At 44.4% G+C, this 21,053-nt stretch overlaps 2 protein-coding genes across 2 annotated transcripts in view; both read left to right on the forward strand.

Moving 5' to 3' along the window:
• LOC137374088 (potassium-transporting ATPase subunit beta-like) overlaps window positions 1-5,863 on the forward strand; it is a 42,469-nt gene extending 36,606 nt beyond the window's left edge. The window contains exons 4-7 of the mRNA XM_068039844.1: window positions 610-806; window positions 1,373-1,429; window positions 5,512-5,607; window positions 5,702-5,863. Coding sequence (XP_067895945.1) covers window positions 610-806; window positions 1,373-1,429; window positions 5,512-5,607; window positions 5,702-5,863 — 512 coding nt within the window. The remainder of the gene's footprint in view (window positions 1-609; window positions 807-1,372; window positions 1,430-5,511; window positions 5,608-5,701) is intronic.
• Window positions 5,864-11,183: 5,320 nt separating this feature from the next.
• grk1a (G protein-coupled receptor kinase 1 a) overlaps window positions 11,184-21,053 on the forward strand; it is a 49,038-nt gene continuing 39,168 nt past the window's right edge. The window contains exon 1 of the mRNA XM_068039845.1: window positions 11,184-11,888. Coding sequence (XP_067895946.1) covers window positions 11,184-11,888 — 705 coding nt within the window. The remainder of the gene's footprint in view (window positions 11,889-21,053) is intronic.

Consider the following 21,053-nt stretch of genomic DNA (forward strand, 5'->3'; position numbering starts at 1 on the left):
TGGTTGGTTAGGGAATAGGTGAAGCACCTCAACTTTACTGAGGGGCTGTAACATAGAATCATACAGCACAGTAGAAGGCTGTTCAGCCCATTGTGACTGTGCTTGCTGTTAGAAGGAACAGTCCAATTAGTGCCACTCCCCTATTCTTCCCTCATAGCACTGCAAATTTCTCCTTTTTATGTATTTATCCAATTTCCTTTTGAAAGTTTCTATTGAAGCTGCTTTCACTGCCCTTTCAGCTAAATCTACTACCTTAGAATGAATTGTCAGCTCCCAAACCTGGACACTGGCTGGGATGAACTGGAATCTAAGGGAAAATTCCTGGGTATACCACTTCTTACCCTCTAGATTGACCTATCTCCATTGCTCTTCTTTGAAGCTAAATGCCACACTCTCACCATACTTTCTTTGTCGCTAAAACACTCTCAGCTTTCTGTAAAACACTCTCAGATACCAAATAAAACATCCTGACCTCAGTCTGCTTTGGTTTCAAATGGTAGAAGAAGATTTGTTCAATGTGTCACCTACCCTCTGAATGTCTCGTGCATTGTGGAATCTGTTACCACCAAATCTTCTTGTCTAGCCCTGACTCCTCTCTTTCCCTATTAGCATATAACAAGTCTGTCCAGGCTAAAACCAACCACAACTGTACCAAAGGGAACTACACCATGCAGTCAGGATATGGCCCCAATTCAAAGTTTGCTTGCCAGTTCAATCGGGAGATGCTGAAGAACTGCTCTGGGCTGGATGATCCCACTTTTGGATACAAAGCTGGTCAACCCTGCATCCTAATCCGAATGAACAGGGTATGTCTTGTTGGAAATAAAGAATGTGCATTTCTATAACATCTTACAGAACCTCAGGATGTCCCAAAGTGCTTCACACCCAATAACGTACTTTTGAAGTGTAGTCATTGTTGTAATGTAGGAAATGCAGCAGCCAGTTTGGGCACAGAAAGCTTCCACAAACAGTGCTGAGATAAATGAGCAATTTGTTTTGGGTACTGTTGGTAAAGGAATAAGTTTTGGCCAGGACACCAGGAAAAACTCCCCTGTTCTTATTAGAAGTACTGCCATGGGATCTTTTACATCCACCCGAGAGGGCAGACAGAGCCTTGGTTTAATATCTCACGTGAAAGACAGCACCTGACAGTGCAGTACTCCCTCGGTCAGCCTGGATATGGGCTCAGGTCTCTGGAGTGGGAGCTGAACTCACAACTTTCGACACAGAAGGTAGAGTGCTACCAGCTGAGCCACAGCTTAATGGTGTCAAGATTAAGTAGCTGGATCATAAGCAATTTTATATAATCAGTTATAATATGAAGCACATGAACAACAAACTCCGCCTAACCAGTTTATTATTGGAATTTCAGATTATCAATTACTTGCCTGGAGAAGGAACCACCCCAAATGTAACATGTGGTGTTCTGGTGAGTGCCATAGACAGGGAACCTCCCCCTGTCCAGGGTTATGTCTTTGATAAGTAAGTTTATATGGCTGGGAATTTTCTGGGAGCTGCTCCCACTTTACAGCCCAGACTTCACTGTAAGTACAGCAGAAGTCCCACGTACATATGCAGGCGATGTTCCCACCACTTACACCTGCAGAACTTAAAGAAAATTTGGCCCAAGGCTAAAGGGGTTTATCGATAAATGAAAGCATTTTGCTAAACCCACTAGTGCTGACAACAGAAAATCACACTTGCCAGTGTCCAAACTTTATTGCCTAGAATTTCTGTAGCTGTTCTTCCAGTCTCCTCTGTCGGAGTGAACAGTCCCAGCCTGTTCCTGATAGCTGTACCTATTCAGTTCTGTTATCATCTTTGTAAATCTTTCCTGTACCTTTCCAGTGCACCTCTATCCTTCTTATAATATGAAGACCAGGACTGTTCACAGTACTTAAGTGTGGTCTAACCAAGGTTCTGTACACGTTTACCATAACTTCTCTGCTTTTCAATTCTATTCTTCTAGAAATGTACCCCAGTGCTTTATTTAGTTTTTTTATGGCTTTGTTAATCTGCATTGCTACATTGAATGATTTGTGAATCTGTACCCTTAGATCTGTTTGTTTCCCTCCCCCACTCAAATTCTTATTTTCCAAGGAGTCGGTGGCCTCCTTATTCCTCCGACCAAAATGCATCATTTCATACTTGTCTATATTGAAATTCACTTACCATTTACATGCCCTTCTGCAAGTTTATTAATGTCTTGTATCTTGTCACAATCTTCCCCAGCATGAACTATAACCCCCAATTTGGTGTCATCCACAGATTCTGAAATTGTATTTCCGATTCCCCAAGTCCAAATCGCTTATGTAAATAATGAACAACACAATTCCCAGCTCCGATCCTTGTGGAAAACCACGTGCCACCTTTCACCAGTCTGAATAACTACCTTTAACCCCTACTCTCTGCTTTCTGTTTTGTAGCCAGATTCTTTTGGGCCTCCTTATCTCGAGAGACAATGGATACGCGCCTGGAGGTGGTCAGTGGTTTGTGAAGCAGAGCCAGATTGCTCTCCATTCTACTACCTGCCCCCTGATTCCACATATTCTGACCTTAGTCATGAGTCTACCCAAGGCCTTTTGAAGGTTTATGTATATTACGTCCACTGCATTACACTTATCTGCTCTTTCTGTTACTTCTTCAAAGAATTCAATAAGGTTGGTCGAGCATGGCCTTTCCTTTTGGGATCCATTATGACTATTCTTTCTTATGTTTTCAGTTTCTAGATCCTTTTCGATTACATCTTTGAGTAAGAATTCCGTTATCTTTCCCACCACTGATGTTAAGCTAATTGGTCTATAGTTCCCTGGACTTGTTCTATCTCCCCTTTTAAATATAGGAATAGCATTATCTGTCTGCCAGTCCTCTGGCATTATTCCCTTTTTTATTGAATGAAAGCTGTCTGCACACTGTGATTGCCCACATTATAACTGTCTCCATGCAGAGGGTGCACAGTTGGACTAATATGATCATTAGGGAGCGAGCCTGATGTATTTTTGATTCTGTAAAAGTCAAGTTGGCCCTTGTGAGTTTGTCCAACTCGCCCCACATCCCTCCGATATTTTCTCAGAATGTTCCTTGCTCACTTACACTAGTTATACTCATTAAACAACTCATTAAGTACTTGTTGAGGTCTCACAAGAACAAGTGTTATGTTGTGATTAGTGAATTTGCTGCTGTAATTACACAAGGTTAGCATTGCGGAAGTAAAGTCCCCAACTGTTCTAGTGATCTTGGACCTATTATTTAGACATTTGCTACAGCTCAAAGCAATTTTTTTACTCCAAGAACTTGCCTTCAATAATTTCCTTGACCTCATCTATAAAGAGCTTCAGGCTGTAGGCTACAGTCCTACACTGTTTCCTGTCAATTGCCACTTCGGACTCTATCTCCCAGTAATCATGCCACTATAAAAGACTGTAAAAGTTTCTATAGGTATGTGAAGAGAAAAAGATTAGTGAAGACTAATGTAGGTCCCTGACAGTCAGAAACAGGGGAATTTATTATGGGGAACAAAGAAATGGCTGACCAACTAAATGCATACTTTGGTTCTGTCTTCACAAAGGAGGACACAAATATCACACCAGAAATGTTGTGGAACACAGGGTTTCGAGAGAGAGAGGAACTGAAGGAAATCAGTATTAGTAGAGAAATGGTGTTGGGGAAATTGATGGGATCGAAGGCTGATAAATCCCCAGGGCCCGATGGTCTGCATCCCAGAGTACTTAAGGAAGTGGCCCTAGAAATAATGGATGCATTGGTGGTCATCTTCCAAAATTCTATAGACTCTGGAACAGTTCCTACAGATTGGAGGGTAGCTAATGTAACCTCACTATTTAAAAAGGGAGGTAGAGAGAAAGCAGGGAATTATAGACCAGTCAGCCTGACATCGATAGTGGGGAAACTTCTCGAGTTATCAAAGATTTTATAGCAGAGCATTTAGAGAACAGTGGTAGAATCGGACAGAGTCAGCATAGATTTACAAAAGGGAAATCATGCTTGACAAATCTACTAGAATTCTTCAAGGATGTAACTAGTAGAGTTGATGAGGGGGAGCCAGTGGATGTGGTTTATTTGGACTTTCAGAAGGCTTTCGATCAAGTCCCACATATAAGAGATTAGCGTATAAAATTAAAGCACATGGGATTGGGGGTAGTGTATTGCGATGGATAGAAAATTGGTTGGCAGACAGGAAACAAAGAGTAGGGATAAATGGGTCTTTTTCCGAATGGCAGGCAGTGACTAGTGGGGTACCGCAGGGATCGGTGCTAGGACCCCAGCTATTCACAATATATATTAATGATTTAGATGAGGGAACTAAATGTAATATCTCCAAATTTGCAGATGACACAAAACTGGGTGGGTGGTGAGTTGTGAGGACGATGCAAAGAGGCTTCAGGGTGGTTTGGACAAGTTGAGTGATTGGGCTAATGCTTGGCAGATGCAATAGAATGTGGATAAATGTGAGGTTATCCAATTTAGTAGCAAAAACAGGAAGACAGATTATTATCTGAATAGCTACAAACTGAGAGAGGCGACTATGCAACGAGACCTGGGTGTTCTCGTACACCAGTCGCTGAAGGTAAACATGCAGGTGCAACAGGCGGTAAAAAAGGCAAATGGTATGTTGGCCTTCATAGCGAGAGGATTCGAGTACAGAAGCAGGGATGTCTTGCTGCAATTATACAGGGCCTTGGTGAGGCCACACGTAGAATACTGTGTGCAGTTTTGGTCTCCTTATCTAAGGAAGGATGTTCTTGCTATAGACAGAGTGCAGCGAAGGTTTACCAGACTGATTCCTGGGATGGCGGGACTGACATATGAGGAGAGATTAAGTCGGTTAGGATTATATTTGCTGGAGTTCAAAACAGTGAAAGGGGATCTCATAGAAACCTATAAAATTCTAACAGGACTTGACAGGGTAGATTCAGGAAAGATGTTCCCGATGGTGGGGGAGTCCAGAACCAGGGGTCATCGTCTAAGGATACGGGGTAAACCTTTCAGGAATGAGATGAGGAGAAATTTCTTCATCCAGAGAGTGATGAGCCTGTGGAATTCACTACCACAGAAAGCAGTTGAGGCCAGAACATTGTATGTTTTCAAGAAGGAATTAGATATAGCTGTTGGGTCTAAAGGGATCAAAGGATATGGGGGGAAAGCGGGAACAGGTTACTGAGTTGGATGATCAGCCATGATCATAATGAATGGCGGAGCAGGCTCGAAGGGCCGAATGGCCTACTCCTTCTCCTATTTTCTATGTTTCTATGCACTTTATGTGGCCATGTGACCAATTTATAGCTCAGGACCTACTGTTTATATCAAAGAACGCTGGCCCAATTTCTATTGCATACCACAGGGGAAATACCACCCATTTATATACTGTTTGGACACGTTCTAATCAATCCAATATCTCAAATAAGCTTTGTCCCTTTTCAAATCGTAATCAATCTATTTGCAGTGAAAAGCAGAGAATTGAAATCATGTTAATCAAATGTTAATTAACTGCAGCACGCTTATCCAGAAAGCATTGGACATGTGGTATTTTACCCTGAAAATGGCACCTTTGACCTGTCATATTTTCCTTTCTATGGTAAAGAACCACAGGTAAGGAGCCTTATTCTATTTAAGGAAGTTCTATATTTGCCGCTCTCCTGTTCTTTGCCTGCAGACTACTGAAACAATCCCTGTCTTTTTACAGCCAACCTACATCAATCCTTTAGTTGCAGTGAAATTCCTGAGTCTGAAAAGGAACAGAGACTTTGAAATTCAGTGCCAGATTAACGGACCAGGAATCATCAATGACAACCCCTATGAAAAATTCGAAGGAAGGGTGATTTTCAAACTGGATATCAAAAAATGACCACGAGCCTAGGCGGGAGTTTCATGTAACCGTTCATGTGGTTTCTGTATATTTATATCACTGGCTGTGCTACACAGGATTATAGACAAGGTTATAGATGATGTTCTTTAGTGTAGTATGCTTTCATTTCTGTCTATAGTTAAATATTCTTCAACGTTAGCTCTATGCTAAGATATGCAAATATATTACATATATATGAATGTTCACTTGCCAAGTATATATTAAAAGTGATGAGTGGGTCACACGTGTATGAGGCACTGTCATGGATTTTTCAAAGTTGAATGTCACCTAACCCCTTCTTCATCCCCTTGTCATCTTCCTCCTCCTCCCTTCTTCCCTCTCTACTATGTGCCTCCATCCACCTACCTCCACCTCCCTTTTACATCCTCCTCGTTCACCTCTCTCATACTCTTCCATCCCCAATGTACCTCCATCTCTCATTTTCCCATCTCCTTCTCCATCATCCTCCATGTCCCCCAATCCCACCTCCATCACCCTCCCATTGACCTATTCCTCCTCCCCCTTCCTCTGTCTGAGTCCAGTTGTGCCCTGCTCTCTAATCCTGCTCGACCTGAATACTATACTTGGGTTTGACTGTCCATGTGCACTGCCACGGTCTGTTATATCATTTGTAAAAATACAGTCTTGGATCCTAAATATATTACATTATTATGTCTGCTTCATATAATCACTGATACTTATATATCCTATTAAACTGACAATCTATTTTAACAATCACACACTTGCAAAGAATTATCAACTCTATCTCATATCATGTCTATTGCTGTGGGTTTTAAAGTCATTGTTTGTTGAATCAGAGCAATAACCGCACAGTAGTTGGTCATTCGGCATATCTTGCATGTACTGATGGAATCTCCTTAACTGTTTTTGCAAAAACAGCTTGCATTTGGATAGTGTTTTCAATGTAGAAAAACTCTGTTCACATGTCCTTTTCTATTCTTCCTTTTCAAATATATATCCAGGCCCATTTGAAATGATGTTGAATCTGTCTCAGTATCCTGCTGCAGCTTCCAATGACCTTGTATGTGTTTAACAGTGAGGGCAATTACATCACTGGGGAAAGTGAGGAATGACAGAAATCTAACATGCACCATCAAACTGAGGGACAATTAATATCTTAACAGTTCCTTTCCAATATCCCAGCTCCTGTTGATGGCAAACATCAATAACCTATAATCAATACATCCAATAAATGGTCAGTCAGACAATGAACAAAGTCCTTTGCATCTGCCTGTAACTGTTCTCACCTGTTCACCCAACAAAAATGAAAAGCACAGGGGTACAGCTGGACGAACTGACCCATGTGCAGAAAGTTAGTGCAGTGTGCACAGCTGAAGTAATACTGTGTGCAGAGAGGATACAATTTCAGAAATACACCAAAATACTTCTTCACATTGTCCATGTGCATATTCTGCTCCTCATTTTCTCACACTTTAATCATTCTCACACTTCAGTTCATTCTTACATTTTAGTTCATCCTTACACTAATTTATTTTCATAGCAAAGGCCTGACATCCCACCTGTTGTACTGAAGACCTGTGCTCCAGAACTTGCCACACCCCTCATCAAGCTGTTCCAGTACAGCTACAACACTGGCATTGACCCAACAATGTGGAAAATTGCCCAGCTATGTCCTGTTCACAAAAAGCAGGACAAATCTAACCTGGCCAATTACTGCCCTGTCAATCTACTCTCAATCATCAACAAAGTGATGGAAGTTATTGTCAACAGTGCTAACAAGTGGCACTTAGCAACAACCTGCTCATCGATGCACAATTTGGGTTTCACTAGGGCCACTCAGCTCCTGACCACATTACATCCTTGGTCCAAACACAAACAAAAAAGAGCTGAACTCCACAGGTGAGGTGAGAATGACTGCCCTTGACATCAAGGCAGCATTTGACTGAGTATGGCATCAAGGAGCCCTAGCAAAACTGGAGTCAATGGGAATCAGGGGGAAAACTCTCCACTGGCTGGAGTCATAACTGGCACAAAGGAAGATGCTTGCGGTTGTTGGAGGTCACTCGGACATGGGGAAATCAAAGACCACATGCGGTATGGCCCCTCCTAACCAGTCCTTGGAGCTAGTCCTGAAGTCCTAGAGGGCCAACAGTGATGGAAAGGAGATATTGGCAGAATGCAGTAGACCTTTATTGCACATAAAAACAGACTGAAGCAGTGCATCTTTAACAATGCTCTCACTCATGAACCCCAAGTGCAGCTAGTGGCTTCTTTTCAATTTTTTGCGCATGTTCCCCCCAGGTGCTGCCCCCTGCCCTTGCAGCTGAGATGGAGGCAGGCTTCTGACCTTGCTGTCTCATGGCTTGGGATGTCTGGTTGCCTGATGCCTGGAGGGCCTGGCATGTTGAGGGGCTCCTGCACAGGTGAAGGACCATCCTCGGTGGTCGCAGATACTTGAGGTCCTGGTGTCACTGGCAGAGTGTCTGGGGAGCCACTGTCCACAGCAAGAGTGCCCTGAGAGGAGCCCTCAGGTGCAGAAGGCATGCCTCCTCCCTCACAGGGCACGTTTTTAACCTCCCTGCTGATCTGAGTAGTCCGAGGGCCTGGCAGTGAAGCCAGGTGCCTCGTCCGCCTCTCGCCCAGCCATTGATGCACAAGGCTCATGGACTTGGTGATGGTGTGCAGGTCTGTGTACAACTCTGTCATTCGCTGCTATCAGCCTAGCTCTCTATGATGGGGGCACACCAATGCCTGCTGCATGCGGCCACTCAGGAGTGACCTCATAACAGTCACCACTGACAGAAGGCTGCCCGTTGCTGGGGTGCTGCCCTGCCTTTGACAGGATATGCTGCTGCCTGACCCCATTGCTACTGAATAGGTGGACAATCCCTTTCCGCCAACCTGATTCCCAGTCATTGCCACTTGTAAGCCCCTAAGGGAAGTGTGGTGTGGAGTGCTCACCTTGGCTGAACGAGCAAGGTAATTCACTCACTAGCGGCGCTGCAGCCAGGTTTTACAGATGACCCCACTGCTGTTGACCTCCTCTGTGACCTCCGTCCAGTCTTGCTTAATCAGGCAGCTCGGTGTCTCCTCCCATCCCTGGGGAAAAGGACCTCCCGCCTTTCCTGAACAACCTAGAGGAGAGGCTGCGGGGAGGCATCGCTGAACTGACGGGCCACCCGGGATCTTCCAACTATCATGCGGGCAGACACATTTCCTTCCTCAGGCCTTCACTGGGGTATCTGATGGGAGCAGGGCCCTCCAAGGAAGCAGGTTAGTTTGGAAGCAGCAGGCTTACTCCAGGTACCAGCAAGTAGGGATTCTTCAAGGGTGTTCAAAGGCAGCAGTGAGTAGGAGGGCTGCAGTGGCATTGAGAGAACACTGGCAGCATTTAAATATGGCGCCAGCACCTCTTGTGGTGTCACTTGACACCATTCCACCACCTCAGCATCTGCCTCCATTGCCTGACTAGTTGACCCTCTGCCTGCTGGCAGTTAATTGGCCGGCTGCCACACAGTCGCTGTCCTCAGTAGCGGGAACGTCACCCACCTCCGGTCCCGGTGGTGGGTCCTTGGGCCTACTTGCAAAATCCTGGCCACTATTTCATTCCCACACTAATTTGTTCTCAAACTTACTTCAGTCTCACACTAGTTAATTCCTGGACTAGTTCATTCCTACTCCAGTTCAGTCCCACACTTTAGTTTACACCCACTTCAACCAACTGACTTTCTAAATTTTACATTAAAAACATTAAAATAAATATTTATGGTGTTCAGCACTTCGAGCCAGGTAGTCATTGGACCTTAAAATTATTGAAATGGTTTGGCTCTGTACTATTACCCTTCGCTCTGGAAGTGGTTCAAAAGTTCACCTACCTAGGCTCAACTATCACCAGTAACCTGTCTCTAGATGCAGAAATCAACAAGCGCATGGGAAAGGCTTCCACTGCTATGTCCAGACTGGCCAAGAGAGTGTGGGAAAATGGCGCACTGACACGGAACACAAAAGTCCGAGTGTATCAAGCCTGTGTCCTCAGTACCTTGCTCTAGGGCAGCGAGGCCTGGACAACGTATGCCAGCCAAGAGCGACGTCTCAATTCATTCCATCTTTACTGCCTCTGGAGAATACTTGGCATCAGGTGGCAAGACCGTATCTCCAACACAGAAGTCCTCGAGGCGGCCAACATCCCCAGCTTGTACACGCTACTGAGTCAGCGGCGCTTGAGATGGCTTGGCCATGTGAGCCGCATGGAAGATGGCAGGATCCCCAAGGACACATTGTACAGCGAGCTCGCCACTGGTATCAGACCCACCGGCCGTCCATGTCTCCGTTATAAAGACGTCTGCAAACGCGACATGAAATCCTGTGACATTGATCACAAGTCGTGGGAGTCAGTTGCCAGCGTTCGCCAGAGCTGGCGGGCAGCCATAATGTGTGGCGAGTTGAAGAGACTTCGTAGTTGGCAGGAAAAAAGACAGAGGCGAAAGGGGAGAGCCAACTGTGCAACAGCCCCGACAAACAAATTTCTCTGCAGCACCTGTGGAAGAGCCTGTCACTCTAGAATTGGCCTTTATAGCCACTCCAGGCGCTGCTTCACAAACCACTGACCACCTCCAGACGCGTATCCATTGTCTCTCGAGATAAGGAGGCCCAAAAGAAGTAGATCAGGAATGCACTGCAAAAAAGGGTCTCGGATCAATTCAGAAGGAAAATTAATTCATAAAAATAGGCAACACACTGGGCACGGGCAGCTGGTGAGAGAGTGGGATTAGAATGGGTTGGATATTAAAGGGTTATGGCAGGAGAGTGGAATTAGACTGCTTGGGGTATTAAAGGGTACGGGGAGTGAGCAGAAGAGAAGGATTTTTCAGGAAGGGAAACTAAAGATTGAAACAAAGATAACATTAGAGAGTGACACAGATAGAACAAAGATATAAAAGGAAATACACAGAGATGTCAAGACGAAAGGAATTATTTGGTGTGGGTATTACTTATAAGTGGATAATGTCTTTATTTAAGATGTTGACTCAGGATTATTTCAGTTGCTGCTATTCGCCCATTATAATAAAGACGGACAAGCAGTTGGATGAGATTAAGATTAAGGGAGCTGAGAAAGTGTAATATCAGTCACACGTTGACACTATCAGTTCGGTCAGTCATGTCAGTACCACGGATGCTCATCATATTTCCTTGGTTACCTCTATTTGATCGGATGCTGAGCAGACTGTAGTGTTTCAGAGCTTCAGCATCTCAGGTATTTTCCTGCTCTGTGATTTTAGTACCGTCTGTCTCATGTTTTTGCTTTGGCTGAAGTGAATTAGCAACAAAAGATATCAGGATGGATTTGGGGAGTCTGGAGACAGTGGTGGCCAACTCTGCCTATATCTCTGCTCGGGGCAGTTTTGATGGGAACGCCAATCTCCAGATGATCAGAGATAAAAAATATCGAGCCAAACTCAAACTGCCTCACATCACACAGAGTGAAAGTCTTAAGGAACAGATTGATGTGGAGTTTGAAAGCATCTGTGTCAGGCAGCCCATTGGGAAGAGGCTATTCCATCAATACTTAGACACAGTCGCAGCATACAAACCAGCCTACGAGCTCTGGCGGGCCATTGAAGACTACGACACAGCAGAAGATGAAGACCGGCTTCAGAAAGCTCAAAATATTATCAGCAGGCTCTTGAAGTCAGGGGCTGAGCTTTTCTGCAGTTATTTGGAAGAGAAGAGCATCTTGAGGGTCAAGGAAGACTTTGAGAATGTCAGGGAGGACCTATTCAGGGAGTGCAAAGAGGCCACCATGAACTTCTTAAAGGACGGCAGACCCTTTCAGGGTTATAAAGAGAGCATGTATTTCATGAGATTCTTGCAGTGGAAGTGGCTGGAGGCTCAGCCGACTGGAGAGGACTGGTTCCTGGACTTTAGGGTCTTGGGTAAGGGAGGGTTTGGGGAGGTGTCTGCTTGTCAGATGAAGGCGACTGGGAAGTTATATGCCTGCAAAAAGCTGAACAAGAAAAGACTGAAGAAAAGACAAGGAAATAAAGTAAGATTGACTAGATTGAAATTAGAAACTTACTGTAATAAAAGGAGTGAAATTAAATAAATTCAGATCCTTCACAAGATGTGGGTTAGGATAATTGGATAAGGGGTCACTATAACCTGCTGAAAGGATCATCTTAATAACCTTGCTGTGAACCTGACCTGGGACCAGATTAACCAGTACCCAGGTCTTAACAACACCTGCCAGATTCTGATCGCTACGCAGTAGTTAGACCAATCGATCGTTTAAAATAAAATACACAAAGCCCACATTTAATCAGGGGAAATTAGGAAGATTATTGATAAAGTTGATCAATGAAAGTACAAATGATAATTTCAGGGTCATACGTAATTGTTAGAATGACACTTAACCCCAAATTAATATTGTGAAGTAGATGTCCAATAAAAGGGTTGAATGACAAAAACAGTAAAACAAAAATCACTTAAAAAATAAGATAATGTATATGGAAGACAGAACCTGCCCCAGAGTAGACAGAGAGAGTGAGAGACTATTTCCTCTGGTGGGAAGTTCAGAACAAGGGGCCATGACCTTAAAATTAGAGCTAGGTGTTAGGGCTGATGTCAGGAAGCACTTCATCACACGAAGGGTGGTAGAAATCTGGAACTCTCGCCCCCAAGAAGTTATGGAGGCTGGGCTCAATTGAAAATGTCAAAACTGATTTCCGTTAGGCAAGGTTACTAAGGGTTACAGAACCAAGGCAGGTAGATGGAGTTAAGATACAGATTAGCATGACCTAATTGAATGGTGGAATAGGCTCGAGGGGCTGAATGACCTACTTCTGTTCCTGCATTCCTACGTTTGCTCCATTTGAGTATATTTGATCACTGAGCAAAATCCTTCCCGACTCCTTGATGACACTTGGGGGACTATTCGGATTGTCAGCTACCCATCCCGGCAGTGAGGGGGCCCCCATGTGATTTTGAGACGCCAGCCATATGGAAATTTGGCAGCTGAGCTGCAGGATGTCAAATAGACATCCCGCTGCAACTTGAGGCCGATCAGGCTGATGTAGCAGCCGAGCTAAACTACAGTGGGTGGGGGGGGGGGGGGGGGAAGACGGGGTCGTGATTGCATAGGGTGGACTGTTACCCAAAATATTTTTGTGGGCCCCAGAAAGAACACCAGCTCTTACCATAAGTGGGCCTGTTCGGTTGCATCACCATGGAGCTAGCCAGAGTGAGCACTGTGCCAAATGGCAATCAGCATTCTATTAACATCATTGGGCCTAGAATTCCATATTGACAGGGCCCTTTCATCTAAAACAGCCAGCGGTTTGGATGCCCAGCAGTAAACCCCTTTTGAAATGGTGCCATCTGCATCGCTGAACCCATTGTGTGGCCTTTACAATCCCATTAACACCTTGGAATGTTAGGGATTCTTAATATGAATGGCCTTTTCAGTGGGTCTTGTGTGGAAGAATGGGATGCAGAGGCTGCAGTCAGTTTCCCCCGTAAAGGCAGCAGTGACCCACGACCTACACCTTTATGTGGATCAAAAGCAGAAAGTGCTGGAAATACTTAGCAGGTCTGGCAGCATCTGTGGAGAGAGAAGCAGAGTTAACGTCATCAGAACGACCTGTAACGTTAACTCTGTTTCTTTCACCACAGAAGCTGCCTGACCTATGGAGTATTTCCGGCACTTTCTGTTTTCGTTTCAGATTTCCAGTATCCACAGTATTTTGCCTTTATGTGGAAACCTGCTCAATGTCACAGTGGCAACTTCTGAGATTTATCTGTTTGCGTTGTGAACACCATTGCGTGTTTACTTGATCCTTACATCGTTACACATCATATAATGTACTTTTATGGTCCACTGTGTCTCAGTTGGTTGGGATGTTCTGATATGACAGCATATAAATGTGAGTTCCTTCTCTCTATTGAACCTAAATTAATTGTCAAATCACTGCTCGAATCCCAGGAACTCTGTCCTCGATCCTCACGGCCCATTTGTCTATTTTGGTTCAGGTTTGTGCTCATTATATTAGGACTGATAATGTTCAACCAGACTTCTTACAAAATGTAGTCAGAATCAGCAAGTATTATTGATGGGAGTTGTTACTAAATACAAAGGAAAATAATGTACCAAACAAAGGGAAAAAAGTGATTGCATTTATATAGCACCTTTCACACCGTCAGGTCATCCCAAAGCACTTCACCACCAATTAATTACTTTTCAAGTGTAGTCACTGTTGTAATCTAGGAAATATTGCAGCCCATTTGCGCGCAGCAAGCTCCCACAAACAGCGATGTGATAATGACCAGATAACCTGTTTCTGTGATGTAGGTTGAGGGATAAACATTGGCCAGGACACCAGGGAGAACTGCTATGTCCTTTGAAATACCACCATGGGATCCACCTGACAGGGAAAATGGGGCTTCGTTTTAACATTTCATCAAAAACCCAGCACCTCTGACAATAGAGCATTCCTCACTACTGCTTTGGGAGTGTCAGCCTGGATTTGATAACAAAGGTTCTGGCACGGGACTTGAAGCCAGAACTTTCAGACTGAGAGAGGAGAGTGCTACCATTCAGACAAGGCTCAAACAAGCAGCCCACTGCAGTGCCAAATGTAGATTATTAGGCCTAGTAATTGGATAGTGCCAGCCTACCAGTGTGAACTGGGCCCAGAGGATCGATTTTTGTGCTACAGCAGGTAGACCAGAGAACAACCCAATATTGGGCTTGGGGCCTCATTTGCGTGAGATGTAGATTCCTGTTGGGTGTCTCCAGGCAGTTCACTGGCGAATGGAATTTGAATAGGGTGCTGAGAGGGAAGAGTGATCAGGAATGGTCGAGGGGGAGGGAGCAGAGCTGGCAACAGCTTTCAACATTGCAGAGGGCTGGGACGAGCACTGCTGCTTCTCATGGCTCCACGTTCGGGTGAGTATTATCTTTTTGGCAGCAGTCCCTTTAAGGAGCTCTGCTAATCCATAGGCCCAGCTTTGCTGAGCACAGCAGCAGTTCTGGTGTTGGGTGGAGGAGCTAAATCGGGTCAGACCCTCTAGGGTTACACTGGAGTTGCCGGGAATTACAGATTAATATCCCAGCCTCCTGCTGAAAACAGAAGAAATATCACAGGGAAATTGATAAAAAAGTGTATATTTTTGCATTTTCTTTGAAGCTTTTTGCTCCTTAACTATAAAAAAAATTGGAGATGGATGAAAAAAGAATCATCCAATCAGTTAATGATTGCCTTCCAATTGGACGGTGGAGTGTCACAAGGATAGACATGTCGGTCAACCAATGGCGGGAGATTGCGGGGGCGATGCAGTTGGCGGTCAAGTAATGAAACATCCCGAAATATGTCCAACCAGAGTTGGTAATCCTAAACCTGAAATCCATGTTAGGCCCCCCTCTTCATTTGCATAGACAAAGGCCCTAGCTCTTGTTTCAGGCATGGGCCCAGAACCCTCTTTATCTGCCTTCATTATGTCCAGGTCTTTCTGGAGTGGAATGTGCATACACATGCCAACCACCATATTAGAACATTAGCGCCCCTTTTTGTGCCTGCCCAAACAATTAGGCCCAGTGTTGAAAGTTGGTTCAGTAAGCTTGTAGGCCGCTGCTCTTTCCGTAGTGTCGCACCTAACAGGATCCAGAACTCTGAACTCACTCTAAATGCAATCTCTGCGCTGTGCCAATTTTGGCCTTTTGAGCATCCCCAATTTTAATCGTTCCAACTTTGGCAGTAAAGGCCCTAAACTCTGGAACTCCCTCCCTAAACCTCTCCACTCCTTTACCTCTCCTCCTTTAAGACACTTCCTAAAAACCTATCACTTTGGACAAGCTTTTGGCCACCTGCCCTAGCATCACCTTATGTGGTCCCTGTCCAATTTTGTTCAATAATGCTCCTGTGAAGCATCTTAGAATATTTTAGTATATTAAAGGTGCTGTATAAATACAAGTTGTTGACCTGCTGTAATTGGAGCACATCCTTTCACCGAAATCCTAGTCAGAAGGTTATTTGTGTCATGGACAATGTCCCATATGTGAGAAAGAGTCCGCACAAACTCATAAAGCAAAGTTTGAATCCACAATCATACAGCTTATATATCCAGGATTAGGTCCTCAGATTTTAGTTTGTATTTTCCCAGCTCAATAAGGTTACGTCTGAACTGCCATTGGCCCACAGTTGCCATCTCAAGCACCTTACTTCCTGCCTCAAAGGCCAGGCACCCAATCCTATTCATCACTTTAATTACCCTTGATGGTGTTCTCTCCAAGCTCAGATACCCCTCCACTGTTAACACTGCCAGAAATGCCCACAGTACTCCAGCAGGGGCCAGGTGATCTATTACTTGATGCCCGGTTACTCTTGGGGTAAATCTAGGCTGGGCTGATCGCCCGTCTGTTATACAACTGCCCGATTTTCATTCCGTTGAAAGCACCCACTACAATCACAGCACAACCTCTCTGTTCCTCTCTCTCTGTCTCACCCTCTCTGAGTTTCTTTTTGACTCTCTTTGGTTCTCACCTTGTCTCTGTCTCTGCCTATTTGTCTGCCTCCATTTTTCTGTTCCTTTCTGTTTCTTTCTGCCTTTCTTAGTCTCTCACTTTGTCTCTCTCTCTCCCTCTCCATCGTTCTCTCACTCTATTCTGCCTCCCTTTCCATATGTGGTCATATACCACACACTCTCCTCTGGATCTTGTCATATACCACATCCATTTCCTTTGCATCTCATCATATACCTCATCCATTTCCTCTGCGTCTCACTATATATCACACCTACCTCCCCTGGGTTTGATCATATACCACACCAACCTCCTCTGGATCTGGTCATATACCACATGCAGAGGAAATGGATCTCATCATATATCACATCCATCTCCTCTGGGTCTTGTCATATACCAAAATTCACTTCCTTTACTCAGTTTATGTTCCACCCACACCCCACATTCTGGTTCTTTATTATATTCTTCCCTTAAAAGTGACAGGAGTTTGGAAAGTGGTGAATTTTCCTACAGACAACAGGATATTTCTATTTTCCAGCACTCAGGTTTCCTGGATGTGAACCAGGGTATAAACAGCAATTTTAGTCTCAGCACCAATCCTCCAGGACAGAGTTACATCTCATCAGCTCATCTCAGAAAGCTTATGATGGTCACAAAAAACTTAATACTTTAGAAAGCCTAGAGGAGTACAGAAAGTGCAGGGGTGAAGTAAAATAGCAAATTAGGGAAGCAAAGAGAGGACATGAAAAATTATTGGCAGGTAAAATCAAGGAAAACCCAAAGATGTTTTATCAGTACATTAAGAGCATGAGGATAACTAAGGAAAGGGTAGGGCCTATCAGAGATGGACAAGGGAACTTATGCGTGGATGTAGAAGATGTGGGCAGGGTTCTTAATGGGTACTTTGTCTCTGTCTTCACAAAGGAGAGGGATGATGTAGACATTGTAGTTAAAGAGGAGGAGTGTGAAATATTAGCTATGATAAGTATAAAGAGAGGGGAAGTACAAGAGGGTCTGACATCCTTGAAAGTGGATAAATCACCAGGGCTGGATGGATTGTATCCCAGATTGTTAAAGGAAGCCAGGGAGGAAATAGCAGATGCGTTGAGGATCATCTTCAAATCCTCACTGGATACAGGCATGGTAGCAGAGGATTGGAGGTCTGCAAACATTGTATTATTGTTTAAAAAGGGTGCGAAATGATAGACCAAATAATTATAGGCCAGTCAGTCTGACCTCGGTGGTGGGTAAATTATTAGAATCAATTCTGAGAGACAGATAAACTGCCACTCAGAAAGGCAGGGATTAATCAGGGATTGTCAGCATGGATTTGTTAAGGGAAGGTTGTATCTTACTGACTTGATTGAGTTTTTTGAGGAAGTAACAAGGAGGATTGATGAGGGTAGTGCAGTGGATGTGGTCTACATGGATTTTAGTAAGGCATTTGACAAGGTTCCGCATGGAAGACTAGTCAGAAAAATAAAAGCCCATGGGATACAGGGGAATGTAGCAAGTTGGATCCAAAATTGGCTCAGTGACAGGAAACAAAGAGTAATGGTCGATGGATGTTTTTGTGAATGGAAAGCGGTTTCCAGTGGCGTTCCACAGGGCTCAGTGTTGGGTCCCTTGCTGTTTGTGATATATATTAATGATTTGGACTTAAATGTGGAAGGTATGATTGGGAAATTTGCTGATGACACAAAAATTGGCCGTGTAGTTGATAGTGAAGAGGATAGCTGTAGACTCCAGAATGATATCAATGGTTTGGTTGAGTGGGTGGAAAAGTGGTCAATTGAATTCAATCCAGAGAAGTGTGAGGTAATGCATTTGAGGACAGCAAACAAAGCGAGAGAATACACAATAAACAGGAGTATATTGAGAGGTGTAGAAGAAGTGAGAGACCTTGGAGTGCATGTTCACAGGTCCCTGAAGGTGGCAGGACAGGTCGATAAAGTGGTGAAGAAGGCATATAGAATGCTTACCTTTATTGGCAGAGGTATAGAATTCAAAGCAGGGATGTAAGGCCGGAACTGTATAAAACACTGGTTAAGCCACAGCTAGAGTACTGCGTACAGTTCTGGTCACCACATTACAGGAAGGACATTATTGCTCTGGAGAGAGTAGAGGAGATTTCGAAGAATGTTGCCAGGGTTCGAAAGTTGCATATATGAGGAAACATTGGATAGGCTAGGGTTGTTTTCCTTAGAACAGAGGAGGCTGAGGGGTGAATTAATTGAGGTGTACAAAACTATGCGGGGCCGAGATAGAATAGACAGGAAGGACCTGTTTCCCCAAGCGGAGAGGTGGGATTGGATTGGGTAGCTAGTTTTTTTGGCCGGCACAGACACGATGGGCTGAATGACCTCTTTCTGTGCCGTAACTTCTCTATGGCTCCATGTAGGATGAGAGTAAAAAATGGATAAGGTGCAAGAGCAGGAACAGGGAAAGAGAAAAATCTGAACTGGACACAGAGTCTGACAGTGCAGCTGCGAATGGTGCAGGAGGAGTAAGCTGGTGTTGGAGGAAGGAATGATACTCACAGGTAATGGGAGATGGGGGAGATCACTAAGGAAGGGCTGGACTAGTCTTGGGGAATGTATTGGATCAAGTGGAGAATTTCACCACGGGGGAGAATGACGGGAATAGTGATCCTAATGTCATAATGTTTAGATTAGTTATGGAGAAAAACAAGAAGAAATCTAGAATAAAATGATTTAACTGGAGGAGGGCTAATTTCACCAAATTGAAGAGGGATCTGACCTGGGTAATTTGATGTCAAAGACTGGCAGGCAGAAAGTAATGGAGCTGCTACTGCTGCTTGTAGTTACTCCTATCACGAGATCAGTTGTCACAGTATGTCACACTCATCTATGGGCAATGGGCAGCTTTTAATGAGGGGATGGTTCAGGTACAGTCTAGGTACATTCCTACAAGAAGGAAAGGGAGGGCAAACAACATCAGAACTCCCTGGATGATGAAGGGGGTGGAGAAGATGAAGCAGAAAAAGGGGGTGTATGACAAATGTCAGCGATAATACAAGGGAGATTCAGGCTGAATATAAGAAGTACAATGGAGGAACGAAAAAGGAAATAAGAGGGACAAAGAGAACAGTTTGGTGGTTAACATGAAAGGGAATCCAAGGTCTTCTAGAGGTATATTAACAGAAAAGTGGCTGACAAAAGGAGCAGTGGAGCCAATTAGGGAACAGAAGAGAGATCTGTTGGTGGAGGCAGAAGTCATGGCTGAGGTATTAAATGAATACTTTGCATGAGTATTTACCAAGGCAGAGAATTTTCCAAAGCTACGGTAAACAAGGTGGTTTGTCGGGATACTCGATGAGGTATTAGAAAAGCTGGTAGTAGTTTACATAACAAGTCACCCCATCTAGATGAGATGCATCCAAGTTTGCTGAGGGAAGTAAGGGTGGAAATTGCAGAGGTGCTGACCACAATCTTCCAATTCTCGTTAGATACAGGGTGGTGCCAAAGGACTGGAGGAATGCAAATATTACACCCTTGTTCAAAAAAGGGGAGAAAGGTAAACCTGACAATCACACGTCAGGTAGTTTAATGTTCGTGATGGGAAAGCTTTTAGAAACAATAATCTAGGACTAAGTGTCTGCAGCTCGAGGAACTTCGGCTCAGAGTTCATGAGCTGGAGTCTTAGCTTCGGACATTGCGATGCATCAGGGAGGGAGAAACTTGCCTGACACTTTGATCCAGAAGACTGTCGCATCCTATAGGATCAGGTTTTCCGATTTGGTCAGTGGCCAGGGACAGGAGCGCATGTCTACAAGTGAGGCAGGTATGGGGACCCAGTAGGTAGCAATGGAGGAGCCTCAGCCCTTGCAATTGTCCAAAAGGTTCATGGTTCTTGCAGCTTGGGTGGTCAAGAGCAGAGACTTTGGGGTGGATGAGTAAACTGTGGTGCATGGGGCCATTCAAGTGGGGGAAATAAAAAAGAATGTAGTTATAGTAGGGGACAGTATAGTTAGGAGGATAGATACTGTTCTCTGCAGCAGAGAGGGCGAGTCCCGAAGACTGTGTTGTCTGCCCAGTGCCAGGGTTAGGGAAATCTCCTCGAGAGTGGAGAGGAAATTGGAGTGTGAGAAGAAGGACCCAGTTGTCGTAGTCCATGTGGCTATTAACAACATAGTTAAGGTTAAGAAACAGGTTCTGCTGAGGGAGTATGAGCAGATAGGGGCTAAATTAAAAAGCAGCACCACAAAGGTAATAATCTCTGGATTACTACCTGAGCCACAAGCAAATTGGCAGTGGGTAAATAAGGTCAGAGAGTTGAATGTATGTCTCAAAGACTGGTTTGGGAGAGGTGGGTATCGATTCATGGGGCACTGGCACCAGTACAGGGGAAAGAGGGAGTTATTCTGTTGGGATGGCCTGCACCTGAACCACACTGGGACCAGTGTCCTGGTGAGTCATATAACTAGGCTTCTGAGAGGGCTTTAAACTAAATAATGGTGGTGGGGGGTGGGGGGGTGCGGAGAAGGGTTCATGTGAGGGGCGATTTAGAAAGTTAAAGAGAAAGGACAAGGCAATCGTGCAGATTAGTGAGACAGGTAATGGCAACCCAAGTGTGACAGGAAGGGACAGAGCATGCAAGCATAAGCATGCACTAGCAAATAGGGGAAGGAGGGTTCAGGTGAAAGGAGATTTAGAAATCCACAGATAAAAGTTG

The sequence above is a fragment of the Heterodontus francisci genome, chromosome 10 (assembly GCF_036365525.1).
Source record: "Heterodontus francisci isolate sHetFra1 chromosome 10, sHetFra1.hap1, whole genome shotgun sequence".
NCBI classification, from domain to species: domain Eukaryota; kingdom Metazoa; phylum Chordata; class Chondrichthyes; order Heterodontiformes; family Heterodontidae; genus Heterodontus; species Heterodontus francisci.